Source organism: Helianthus annuus, chromosome 10 (genome assembly GCF_002127325.2).
Source record: "Helianthus annuus cultivar XRQ/B chromosome 10, HanXRQr2.0-SUNRISE, whole genome shotgun sequence".
Taxonomy (NCBI): Eukaryota; Viridiplantae; Streptophyta; class Magnoliopsida; order Asterales; family Asteraceae; genus Helianthus; species Helianthus annuus.
The window spans coordinates 72005652-72020058 of record NC_035442.2 but is presented as its reverse complement, the minus strand read 5'-3'; the positions used below and the strand labels follow the sequence as shown (position 1 = coordinate 72020058).

The 14407-nt window shown below is 42.4% G+C and overlaps 1 protein-coding gene across 1 annotated transcript; it reads right to left on the bottom strand.

Moving 5' to 3' along the window:
* Window positions 1-516: 516 nt before the first annotated feature.
* On the bottom strand, window positions 517-1050 carry LOC110870530. The gene is made up of 2 exons (XM_022119709.1): window positions 792-1050; window positions 517-689 (listed from the first exon to the last, which is right to left on the bottom strand). Exons 1-2 carry the CDS (start codon window positions 1048-1050, stop codon window positions 517-519), a joined length of 432 nt encoding a protein of 143 aa, XP_021975401.1.
* Between the last annotated feature and the right edge of the window lie 13357 nt (window positions 1051-14407).

Genomic DNA, 14407 nt, shown 5'->3' with positions numbered 1-14407 from the left:
TTACAAAGACTCAATCACTGCTTAATCACATTGTAAAATATTTAAGGTTTTGTAAAAACAGTTTACAAAAAGGAGATTACTCACAAAAAGGTTTACACAAAAAGAGGATTACTCACATTGCTGTCTTAGGTTTTCTTTAAGGGTTCACTGGAGATTATCTATAAACTCTATTACGCATGCTCCTAACATATCCTCAAGTGTCTGAATGGTTCGCTCACTTTGACCATCCGTCTACGGGTGATAAGTAGTGCTCATGTCAAGACTCGAGCCGAATGATTTGTGCATCGACTGCCACAAATCCGAAATGAAACGCGGGTCACGATCAGAGATAATAGAAGTTGGCACTCCGTGCCTAGAAACCACTTCCTTCAGATAAACTACTGTAGGTTGTGAGAACTTATCCGTTTCCCTGATTGCTAGAAAATGTGCTGACTTCGTGAGACGATCAATGATCACCCAGATGGTATCGTTTCCGTGTTAAGTTCTCGGCAGATCTGTGATGAAATCCATGGCAATCTACTCCCATTTCCACATGGGTATTTCTGGTTGTTGTAGCAATCTAGACGGTTTCTGATATTCCACCTTGACCTTTGAACACGTCAAACATTTACTCACATACGTCGCGATGTGAGCTTTCATCTTCGGCCACCAATACATGACTTTGAGGTCCTGATATATCTTATCTGAATCTAGGTGAACAGAGTATCGAGACTTATGCGCTTCGTCCATCACAAGTTCTCTAAGATTTCCACACAAAGGGATCCATATTCGTTCCATGAAGTAGAGAATACCATCCGATCTCTCTACAAGTCGTTTTTCCATGCCCCTCAAGTACTCTGCTTCAATGTTTTCCTCTTTCAACGCTTCGGTTTGTGCAGAGCGGATCTGATCTAGCAAACTAGAATGCATCGTGAGCTGTAAGGCGCGGACACGTTTGGGTTTCGATTCCTTCCGACTGAGTGCATCAGCTACAACGTTAGCCTTACCTGGGTGATACTTGATGGCACAATCGTAATCGTTTAAGAGTTCTACCCAGTGACGCTGTCGCATATTCAATTCCTTCTGGTCAAAGATATGCTGAAGACTCATGCAACCCTTGCAGTTGGTTAGACAACTCCTGCAACTCTCCAGGTGTTAAACGATAAGGAGCATCTGAAATTCCACTTGAGGGTGAGGAGGTAAACCAGGTAGTTCCTCAGGAAATACATTAGGAAATTCACGAACAACTGGCAGATCTTCGATCTTTCTTTCTTCAGACTGAGTATCAGTAACAAGTGCTAGAATAGAAGGATACCCCTTTTGTAGACACTTATGCGCTTGCATAGCTGAGATAATACCAACCATCACCCCACTACGATGCCCTTGAACCGATAAAGACTCTCCACTGGGGAGAGGAATACGTACGATCTTCTCCTTACATAGAATCTCAGCTTGATGCTTAGACAACCAATCCATACCAACCACCACATCAAAACTACCGAGGATAACATGAAGGAGGTCAATGTCAAACAGTTGACCCATAAGATCTAACTTACACCCAAAAAGGACATGCGAAGCTTCAATTGTTTTACCATCGACTAATTCTACTACATGCTTAGCTTCTAAGGGTGTTGGAGCTAACCCTAATCGCTGACTAAACTCTAGGGACACATAACTCCAATCGGCACCGGAATCAAATAATATAGAAGCAAAGAGGTTGTTCTCAGAAAACGTACCAGTCACGACATTGCCGTCGTTCCTAGCATCACCAGCACCAATCGTAAATACCCTTCCATGAGCTCCATTGCCCCCATTGTTGCCATTATTGTTGTTCCCAACATTGTTGTTGTTGTTTTGACGGTTATTGTTATCGTTGGCATTCTGATTCAGCTGAGGGCAATCCCGTTTAATATGACCCTCATACCCACACTGGTAACACCCCTTCTTAAAGCCTTGGTTCTGATGGGGCTGCTGCTTTTGCTGTTGTTGATGCTGCTGATTCTGCTGCTGGTTATGCTACTGCTGCTTCGAGTACAGAGCTCTATAGTCTTTTGCCATATGACCCACCTTATCACATCGGTGGCAAGCTCGGACACACGGCCCATGATGATGATACCCACACTTGTTGCACTTTGGCTTCCTACCAACAGAGGAGCCTTGACTCTGATTGCTGCCCTGGCCTTGGTTAACTGAGGACGACTGACTGAAACTACGGTTATTGCTGTTGTCAGTCCTTTTCTGAGATTGACTTGCACTGGTTGCTTTGTCAGCATCGTTCCATTTACGTTTGTTATCACTAGCAGGTGTGGTAGCTGTAGCAGCAGAAGTAGTAGCAGAAATACGGGGCGGTAGCGATCCACGCTCAACCTCCTGGTCAGTAATCTTGTGTGCTAAACGAATAATCTGAGGCAGATTGTTAAGGTTTGCAGCAGTGACCATACTCTTTACTGCTGGTGCCAGGCCTTTGATGTACAACTCAATTCTTCGAGGTGGGGGTCGAGACAAGTTACGACACATGTTTGCTAGCTCATGTGACCTCTTTGTGAACGCTTCAATTTCAGACCCCTCCATCTTCAGATTGTAGTATTCGTTCTCAAGTTTCTGGATCTCATCACGAGGACAATACTCCTCCTGCATCAACTCCTTGAAGTCATCCCAAGTGGTTGCATTATCCATTTCAATACCCAACATCTGCCCTTGGGCATTCCACAAGGTCAGGGCACCATCCTCTAATGTGCCAGTAGCATAATTCACTCGGTCCCCCACGGGACAGTTACACATAGCGAACACTAACTCAGCTTTCTCGAACCATCAAAGTAGCCCCACAGCCCCTTCAGTCCCACTGAAGGTCTGTGGCTTACAATCCATAAATGTCTTAAACGTGCAAGCAGGCGGATTGTTCTGATTCTGATTCGCTTGCTGACCTAATAAACGAAAATGAAAGATATAGCACACGGGTAAGAGTTGTGTACGCGACACAAGAATAGAGAGTATTTGGCACATTTCGTACCAGCTTGGTAGGCTGCCAAAGCCTCAGCTACACGGGTGTTTATCAGATTTGTCAGTTCGGCCTGAGTCATCGCGATGTGACCACACCCATGTCCTCGTCCGCTCATGATTCTATATAAGGAAAGAGGACAGGGTAAAAGTCGAGATAAGGTAGGAGTCAAAGCTCACAAGTTTACATCAATCAACAGAGCGGAACCCTTTTCACACTCGTTAAGGCACTGGGACTCACATGCACCCCTCATTATTATTCTGTGTGCACCCATAATAACAAGGCGATTTGCATGTTTATCTCAGCTCCCCCAACTTATGCTAAAAGGTTCCTCAAATACGAGTAGCAAGACACAAGACACCACAAAACGTAAACCACGAAAGTCTAGCGAGATATCACACTGTGACTCTATCAACCACATAACTTAGGCAAATACACGTGAATTTAGTCTGTTGTGCTAAGTGTGCAATCACGTGCAACATCATGCATTAGTGTACCCTAGATATGCTATGCAATAAGTAAACGAGAGACGAGCCTTGCAATCTGGAGCTGAGTGTCATGGTCGATTTTGAAGCTGTTCGGTTATAGTCTGGTTTTATAAAAACGTTTTAAAACCTAGTTCACTATAACCAGTGGCTCTGATACCAAACTGTCACACCCCCAAAGTACCACATGCGGAAACACCACATGACGTCTGACGTACCAGGATCGAAGCCACCAATCACATTGAACTAATAGTAAATATTTAAATAAAACACCCGATTCATTTCATAATATAAATCCAAGTTATAAGTTAATACCAAAGTAAACGTTCAGCGGAAGCATAAGATTATTCGTTGTTCAAATGTTTCAAAACAATGTACTAAACCAAGAATAAATATCCAAGAGTTGTGACCCATGACCGCTCCAGCACTCCCAGATAGCAAGTTCCATGTCCAAGAATCTAACGACCTACAAACATGCAGACAAGTGTGTCAGACGACGCTGGTGAGTTCAAAGTTTGTTAACACATTTTAGTTACCAGATATGAGTATAAAACATTTCAACGATTTGATGTTGTTAATAACTCGATTACCGCAGATGGCTCCAGATTATTTGCCCTATTCCCCAAGGCCTCTATCAAAGCAATGGTCAAGATTGGGGTCATTAGTTCACTCCCGACCTTCCCCGGTGCAGTGTGAGGGTGCCAAACCTAAATAGCGCTATTAACTAATACCCCGTTGTCTCCTCAGCAACAATCGGTAGAAAGGACTTAAGTGATAGATATGAGTGTATTAACCAACATCCCAATAACCCGACATTCCTCCCCGGAATGTTTACCAGATGTCCCTCCCTAGGACGCATGCTTGGAAAAAGAGCAGTGAACTCACCTTGGTTTGCTCGGTTTATTAAGTTACCCGTTCCAGTTAATCTACCAACCCTACCGTGGTTACCAATCAAGATCAGTTTCAAGATCTATCAATTATGTCACGTATTTCAAAGATCACATACATCACAAGTATCACTGTGTATTACATAGCATATACTCAGTTCACACATGTGTTCACATCCATGCATAACATGCAACAACACACAACAGTTAAATAACACACAACAGTTAACTAGACTATCTACCCAAAGCCCAAACCCAAGCTATTTTCCCCTTCGGTGAAATACCCCCTCTGTTCGTCAAAACCCCTCGATGAACTCCCTCCGACGAAATACCCCCCGATGAAACACCCTCCGACAAACACCCTATGTTTCATCGCCTTACATTTTTCGTTAGGAGTCCTTCGTCGTTGCCTTCACTTTATGATACAATTTACAGTTTCCAACTACATCAACCAACCCACGATTGAAATCCTAGTTCTGAGTAATCATCAAGCATTCTGATTCATTATCTGGTCATCACAGAATTAGGCATACAAGGTTAATATTCGTGTAACATTTGTGCCTGTAATCATCATGAACAGTTCAATTATCAATAAAATAATGTTATTTGATCCCAATGTTTGTTTGGTTGTGTTTTACATTTTTCATGTTTTGACTTTTGTTCAAATTCAAACTCTACATTCGCTTTCTGGAGAATTATACGCAAACTGGTGCGTAAACGTACTCAGTTTAATGCGACAAATACTCCGGAACATCAACATGTACTCAACATACCTTAAATAACCTTTACATAACTTAGAGATAAGTTTTGAAGGCTTTGGTATAGCAAAAACAAGTTAATTCGCTTACAGGGACTAAACTTGACAAACTGCGAAAGTATGCCAATTTGAACTGTAACGAACATTCCGGAACATGTCCATAAGTTAAACATACCATAAATATCCTTTACATAGCTTAGAAATAGGCTTTAAGAGGTTTGGTATGCTAAAACAAACTTTTGGATCATTCAGGGACTAAAAGTGTCAAAAAGTGCATAAGTTTGCACTTTCGCGCATAACTTACGTTCTGAATACATCCGAACATCCAAAAATTTATGCAAGCATCCTTATATTATGCCTTAGTGTTTGGCATAAGAAAAATCCAATCGTCGCGTCATTTGGATCGTCTTTCACGCTTATGCGCATTCCGTCGTAATTAAGCGAACATCGCGATCGTACGGCCAAACGAACCGACATCCGACATATTTTTGGGCATGTTTCATGTCCACAATGTTTAGGCATCATTTTAGGGCCTTAAAGATGGCTTTACAGGTCTTAGAAGGGCTGGAAATAGCTTAAACACGCAACAGGGACCAAATGTGTAAATTCTGCAAGTGGTGCAGATCAGAGAGGGCCAGGCGGCCCGCGTGAGTTTTGCCCAAATGTGAGGCGGGCCGCGTGGGGATGTCTGACAGAAAGATTTTGCATTTAATGCAGAATCTGGCCTTTCGTTCGATAAAAGGGCGATGCCTTTTCACCCAAATGAAGGGCCAAGGGTCAAGTTCACTGAACTTATCCACTGGACACATGTACGCACGAGATCAAGGCACGATATTCGATAAAACGATCCTAACGGTTCCACTTCTCCTATAAATACCCCCCCTTTAGTGTAAAAATCACAAAATCAGATCCTAAAGCTCTAAGTTGAAACCATTGTTTCATACCTGAGCTGTTTGATCTTGATTTGCACTCGGGGACCCTCCGTAAGTCTTCTTTCGCTCTTTTATTCGCTTTTCGAGTCCGAAAGTCAACGTTTAGTTGACTTTCTGCAATGACCAGCTTATGGTCGATGCGAAGTTCATGGAACTTCATAACGTGAGCGTGATCACGATGGTCATGGTCCGTAGTGACCATACCTACTGATTACCCCGTTATCTAGGCTTAGTGACGAGTCGTAGTTTCGGCCAAAATGCGCATTCTTGCGTGTTTTGTAACCAAACTACTCGTGGGCACATCGATTTACATGAACATTTCTGCTGCATATGTTTACTCAGCATATGGGCACATCGATTTACATGAACATTTCTGTTGCATATGTTTACTCAGCATATGGACACATTGATTTACATGAACATTTCTGTTGCATATGTTTACTCAGCATATGGACACATTGATTTACATAAACATTTCTGCTGCATATGTTTACTCAGCATATGGGCACATGCCTTCATTTTGTTATGACATTTGGTTTGTTTAACATGGGACAATACATTCATTAACATTAGCTACGCCGTTCGTTAGTAGGTAGTGGTACCATAGGAATTGACAACTCCCATTCCTGAAGTCCTGGGTTTGATAGGACTGGAAGGAGTGACCGAATTCGATATACATAACTTAGATAAACCATTAATTTGTTTAAGGGTTTATCGCCGCAGTCTCAAGGCTTGGATGTATGCATAGTTTACAATACCACATAAATGTTAATATCAATAGAGCATGCATTTCCCGCAGAACATAACGATGATTTAAACCACGTTTTACTTCAACGACTTGTTTTGTGCATATGGTTTAAGTTGATACATTTCGCTTACCATACATGATACATTTTGGGATTACACATTACATGATTTACATTGAACATAAACACGTCGACAATGACATATACATTTGGTGGTTTACACTTGAACAGAAACACTTGACATGGATTACAATAACACTTGACATTTGGTTTACACATGAACAATTTACATGGTGGATTGGTTTGGGTAAATGATTCAAGCAACGAGGCGTATGTAATATGATACAAACATGGTGGATACGCCGCTGGTACTTCCTATATATAAATGTTTGTATAATATTACATATCGTGGCGTTATCTAAGTCATTTCAGTTTAGACACATTACATTTTACATAAATAACATTTTCTTCACAAGACATTATTTTCACAAACAACTTATCTTATTCAACTCATTTTACTTGGTTATTCGTTTAACCTTACACTTATCTATACATATCGTTTGATGTTATCGTTTTTCAAATGATTTACAAAGCAAAACAAATTACAAGGTTCATGACTGACTGTTATTAAACATTTCTTTAAGCTCAAGTCATGAATCCCATTTTCACAAAAACTATGTATCTCACAGGCATTTTTATGCTGACGTACCTACTTTCACATGTGTTTTCAGGAGCTATTCCATAGGACGATGATCATGATTCTAGGGCGGACCTGTGCCTTAGAGCCTAAAAATGAAGTTTGAACTAGCTTAATTATGTTTTGATTTCCGTACTCTCTTTTAAGACAATGTAACACCCTTGTTTAATAAATAAAATGTAACTTTAATTTCCATGGTTGTATAACAATTTAATTCTGTCCACAACACTCCCCGGCGTTTCCGCCGCGGTTGCATGTTATACGCGGCCGGGGTGTGACAGAAGAGTTGGTATCAGAGCCAATGGTTATAGGGAACTAGGTTATTAGTAATGCTTTGACCTAGACTATAACTTTAGGACCCTAACACAAGTTATCTTGTGTTTAGAGTTTAAAACATGCACACCACCTATCCTTAGGTGATAACCACAACGGGAACTTCGGTCCCGAATCCGCTTTGAAAATTAATCACCTGTTCTAGGATGATTGATTACTAGGTTTTGAACCCTCTGTTATAAGGTTTTGAACCCCTTTGGATTTTCAAAAATCCCGTCAAAGTGTTGGGTTAATAGTGTGAACACGTGCGAACTGGAAGGGTGAATGCCTGTACCCTGAGTTTTCTGTCTAAGGCTAGAGTGTTCGTACAAATCCACATAATCGGACCAGTCACTCTTACCTGGGAACTCTTGGGGTGAGTGTTCACTTATAGGCGAGCATGTCTTCGCGATACACTAATTCTGACCCACTTACTTTGACTAGACATTTCACGTCGCTTATTTGCTTTGCGATGCATAACCGCCATCTTTGCTTTTATTGATTCTGTTTCATCTCATTCTCTACACCCAATCATCTCACTCGTCTCCTTTCATGTTTTTCTCTTCTAGAATGCCTCCTCGACGCGACAACCAGATAGCTACTGCCGAGCTGGCGGAGATTATTGCGCAGCAGATGGCTGCTCAATTTCCGAATCTCTTTGCTCAATGGAACCAGGCCAACAACAACAATGGTACATGCAAATACAAGGATTTTAACCAGGCTAAGCCACTCAAGTTTAGTGGTTCTGAGGGAGCAACTGGGCTTCTTCAGTGGTTCGAGAGCATCGAGAACACTTTTCGCCACGTGCAGTGTCCGGATAATCGCAAGGTCGAGTTTTCTTCGAGCGTGTTTCAGAAGAGGGCTCTTACATGGTGGAATGGGGTTATGAGAGATCAAGGTGCAGAAGTCGCTCTAGCTCAGACATGGGCCGAATTGAGAGCTCTTATGATGAGGGAGTTTTGTCCTCGTCATGAACAACGAGCGTTGGAGAAGGAATTTGATGATTTGAAGCAAGATAGTGGTGAGCACAGGGCTTACACTGATAGGTTTGAAGAGTTGAGTCTGCTTTGCCCAACCATGGTTACCCCACTCGATAAGGCCATCGAAAGGTACATCGACGGCCTACCTGACTCAGTACAAGACATTCTTACTGGTAGCAACCCTACCACACTACGTCAGGCGATCGAGTTATCAGCGACGTTGACTGAGTCGCAGATTCGAAAGAACAAGTTACACAGGAAGAGTGACAAGGGCAAAAAGCAGTCGGCTGACAAGGAAGATAACAAGAAAGGTCAAAACAAGAAGGGAAAGGACTCTGGTTCCTCAAGGGGGTCAAGGAAGCGTAAGGCTTCCCAAAATTTTGCTGTTACTGCCCAAGCTAACCAGGCAACTCCCAACCAAGCCGCACAGCCTCCAGCCAAGAAACCCTATTCAGGAAATGCACCTTTGTGCAATCGATGCAACAGTCACCACCAACCACAATATCAGTGCCGTTTCTGTACTAACTGTGGGAAGTCGGGTCATCTTGCCGATGTTTGTCGGTTTGCTCAGAATCACGCAGTCCAGAACCCTGCTCAACAGGTTGCTCAACAACAGGGTCAGGCTGCACGACCAAACTACCCACCAGGTGCATGTTATAATTGTGGGGATCTGACCCACTACAGAAATCGGTGTCCAAGACTAGTCAACCAGAACCAGAATGCAAACCAGAATCCGACACCGGCTCGAGGTCGAGTCTTTAACATGAATGCACAAGAAGCACAAGCAGACAACGAGGTGGTGAACGGTACGTTCTTTATTAATAATCAGCCAGCATCTGTTCTTTTTGATTCGGGTGCCGACAAGAGCTTTGTGTCATTGTCTTTTGAGACAATGCTTCGCGTGTCTAGAACAAAACTAGGTAAACCTTTGACAGTAGAGGTTGCCAGTGGTGAACCCATTGTTCTTAATTCTGTTCTACGCAACTGCCAGTTGAATCTTAACGACCATATTTTTCCTATTGACCTCACGCCAATGCAACTTGGAAGCTTCGACGTTATAGTGGGAATGGATTGGTTATCCAAGCATTGCGCAGAGATAGTTTGTTCTGAGAAGATTGTTCGTGTGCCGCTGTCTACAGGCGAGATCCTACAGGTTCGTGGTGAGTAGCCTGCCGGTGGTCTCAAACTCATGTCTTGTTTTAAGGCACGGAAGTATCTACGAAAGCACTATGTGGCTTTCTTAGCACATGTTACAGCAGATAAAGGCAAGGGTAAGTCTATTTCAGATATTCCTGTCGTTCGGGATTATTCCGAAGTATTCCCTGAAGACTTACCTGGTCTACCTCCAGCACGCCAAGTCGAGTTCCGTATTGATCTCGTACCTGGTGCAAATCCCGTTGCCAGAGCTCCATACCGTCTTGCACCGTCAGAGATGCAAGAATTATCTAAACAGCTGCAGGAACTCTCCGACAAAGGTTTTATCCGTCCTAGCTTTTCACCTTGGGGTGCTCCCGTTCTCTTTGTAAAGAAGAAGGATGGATCTTTTAGGATGTGTATCGATTATCGTGAGCTTAACAAGCTTACCATCAAAAATCAATATCCCCTACCTCGCATTGATGATCTCTTTGATCAGTTGCAAGACGCTTCTTACTTTTCAAAGATTGATCTGCGATCTGGATATCATCAACTCCGTGTGCATGAAGAAGATATTCCAAAGACAGCGTTCCGTACTCGTTATGGACATTATGAGTTCACAGTCATGCCATTCGGTTTGACTAATGCTCCTGCTGTTTTCATGGACTTAATGAATAGGGTCTGCAAGCCTTATTTAGATAAGTTCATCATCGTTTTCATTGACGACATTTTGATATATTCTAAGACGCGAGCTGATCATGAGCAACATCTTCGTCTTACATTGGAACTCCTAAAGAAAGAACAACTTTTCGCCAAATTCTCCAAGTGTGAATTCTGGCTTAAAGAGGTTCAATTCTTAGGACATATTGTCAACGAACAAGGTATTCATGTAGATCCCTCCAAGATCAGTGCGATTAAGGATTGGAATACACCTACTACCCCTACTGAAGTTCGTTCTTTTCTTGGTCTAGCGGGTTATTACTGCCGCTTCATAGAAAATTTCTCGAAGATTGCAGTTCCTCTAACTGCTCTAACTCAGAAGAACAAGCCATTTGATTGGGGAGTCAAACAAGAGGAAGCGTTTCAGACTTTGAAACAAAAGCTTTGCGACGCGCCTGTCCTAACATTGCCTGAGGGCAACGATGATTTCGTCGTTTATTGCGACGCATCTAAATTAGGTCTTGGCTGCGTCCTGATGCAAAGAAACAAAGTCATAGCATACGCATCAAGGCAGTTGAAGATACATGAGAAAAACTACACCACTCATGATCTTGAGTTGGGTGCAGTTGTCTTCGCTCTCAAAATCTGGAGACACTACTTGTATGGTACAAAATGTGTGGTTTTCACAGACCACAAAAGTCTTCAGCATATCTTCAATCAAAAAGAGCTCAACATGAGACAACGACGTTGGGTTGAACTTCTAAACGACTACGACTGCGAGATTCGCTACCATCCTGGTAAGGCGAATGTCGTAGCCGATGCATTAAGTCGCAAGGAACGTACTAAGCTTCATTGTGTACGTGTCCAATCTGTTATTCAAACCGATATCCAAGCCCGTATTTCTCAGGCTCAACAAGCTTGTGTTTCACAAGGCTTGATGGACAAGGAATTTCCTTATCACATAACACCTGCTCTTGAATTAAAAGACAATGGATCGTACTATTTCATGGACCGTTTGTGGGTCCCAAGCCAAGATGATCTTCGTACTTTGCTTATGGATGAAGCCCATAAGTCTCGTTATTCCATTCATCCTGGCTCAGATAAGATGTATAAGGATCTTCGTATTCAGTATTGGTGGCCTGGTATGAAGAAAGACATTGCCTTATACGTATCCAAATGCCTTACTTGTCTTAAGGTTAAGGCAGAACATCAGCGTCCTTCTGGTTTATTGGAACAACCGGAGATCCCAGTTTGGAAATGGGAAAACATTACTATGGATCTCATTACTAAACTCCCGCGCACAAAGAAAGGTCACGATGCCATCTGGGTAGTCGTTGATCGTCTTACCAAGTCAGCACATTTCTTGCCAATCCGTGAGGATTATTCAGCTGACAGACTTGCTCAAATCTACGTAGATGAAATTGTAGCTAGACATGGTGTTCCTTTGAGCATCATTTCTGACAGAGATGCTCGTTTCACTTCTCATTTTTGGAGAACCATGCAATCTGCTATGGGGTCTCAACTTAATCTGAGCACAGCTTATCATCCGCAAACGGATGGTCAATCTGAAAGAACAATCCAAACACTGGAGGATATGCTTAGAGCTTGTGTGATAGACTTTGGTGGTAGTTGGGATTCACATCTTCCATTGATTGAATTCTCCTACAACAACAGTTATCACTCCAGCATCAACATGGCTCCTTTCGAGGCCCTCTATGGTCGAAAATGTCGTTCACCAGTCTGCTGGAATGAGATTGGCGAGGCTCAACTTACTGGACCTGCCCTCATTTTAGAGACAACAGATAAGGTAAAGAAAGTTCGTGATAACCTTCAGGCAGCTAGAAGCCGTCAGAAGAATTACGCGGACTTAAAACGCAAGCCCTTGGATTTTCAAGTCGGTGATCGTGTATTACTTAAGGTCTCACCTTGGAAAGGTGTGATCAGATTCGGAAAGAAAGGAAAACTTGCACCTAGATATGTTGGACCATTCAAGATCGTCGAAAGAATCGGCAAGGTAGCCTACAGACTTGAGTTACCTCCTGAACTTGGAAATGTTCATCCAACCTTTCACGTATCCAATCTCAAGAGGTGTTTAGCCGATGAGAACCTCCACATACCGCTTGATGAAATTCGTGTTGATAAAACACTGAAATTTGTTGAGAAACCGGTAGAAATCATGGAACGTGAAGTCAAGTGGCTCAAACGCAAGCGCATTCCTTTGGTCAAGGTTCGTTGGGAATCTAAGCGTGGACCCGAGTTTACTTGGGAACGTGAAGATCAAATGAAGGCAAAATATCCGCATCTTTTTCCACGAGTTTCCTCTAAATAAATTTGGGGACGAAATTTCCACAAGTAGGGGAGACTGTAACATTTGTGCCTGTAATCATCATGAACAGTTCAATTATCAATAAAATAATGTTATTTGATCCCAATGTTTGTTTGGTTGTGTTTTACATTTTTCATGTTTTGACTTTTGTTCAAATTCAAACTCTACATTCGCTTTCTGGAGAATTATACGCAAACTGGTGCGTAAACGTACTCAGTTTAATGCGACAAATACTCTGGAACATCAACATGTACTCAACATACCTTAAATAACCTTTACATAACTTAGAGATAAGTTTTGAAGGCTTTGGTATAGCAAAAACAAGTTAATTCACTTACAGGGACTAAACTTGACAAACTGCGAAAGTATGCCAATTTGAACTGTAACGAACATTCCGGAACATGTCCATAAGTTAAACATACCATAAATATCCTTTACATAGCTTAGAAATAGGCTTTAAGAGGTTTGGTATGCTAAAACAAACTTTTGGATCATTCAGGGACTAAAAGTGTCAAAAAGTGCATAAGTTTGCACTTTCGCGCATAACTTACGTTCTGAATACATCCGGACATCCAAAAATTTATGCAAGCATCCTTATATTATGCCTTAGTGTTTGGCATAAGAAAAATCCATTCGTCGCGTCATTTGGATCGTCTTTCACGCTTATGCGCATTCCGTCGTAATTAAGCGAACATCGCGATCGTACGGCCAAATGAACCGACATCCGACATATTTTTGGGCATGTTTCATGTCCACAATGTTTAGGCATCATTTTAGGGCCTTAAAGATGGCTTTACAGGTCTTAGAAGGGCTGGAAATAGCTTAAATACGCAACAGGGACCAAATGTGTAAATTCTGCAAGTGGTGCAGATCAGAGAGGGCCAGGCGGCCCGCGTGAGTTTTGCCCAAATGTGAGGCGGGCCGCGTGGGGATGTCTGACAGAAAGATTTTGCATTTAATGCAGAATCTGGCCTTTCGTTCGATAAAAGGGCGATGCCTTTTCACCCAAATGAAGGGCCAAGGGTCAAGTTCACTGAACTTATCCACTGGACACATGTACGCACGAGATCAAGGCACGATATTCGATAAAACGATCCTAACGGTTCCACTTTTCCTATAAATACCCCCCCCTTAGTGTAAAAATCACAAAATCAGATCCTAAAGCTCTAAGTTGAAACCATTGTTTCATACCTGAGCTGTTTGATCTTGATTTGCACTCGGGGACCCTCCGTAAGTCTTCTTTCGCTCTTTTATTCGCTTTTCGAGTCCGAAAGTCAACGTTTAGTTGACTTTCTGCATTGACCAGCTTATGGTCGATGCGAAGTTCATGGAACTTCATAACGTGAGCGTGATCACGATGGTCATGGTCCGTAGTGACCATACCTACTGATTACCCCGTTATCTAGGCTTAGTGACGAGTCGTAGTTTCGGCCAAAATGCGCATTCTTGCGTGTTTTGTAACCAAACTACTCGTGGGCATCAAAGCTGTTTGTTTCCTGTTTTCTAAACTAAGT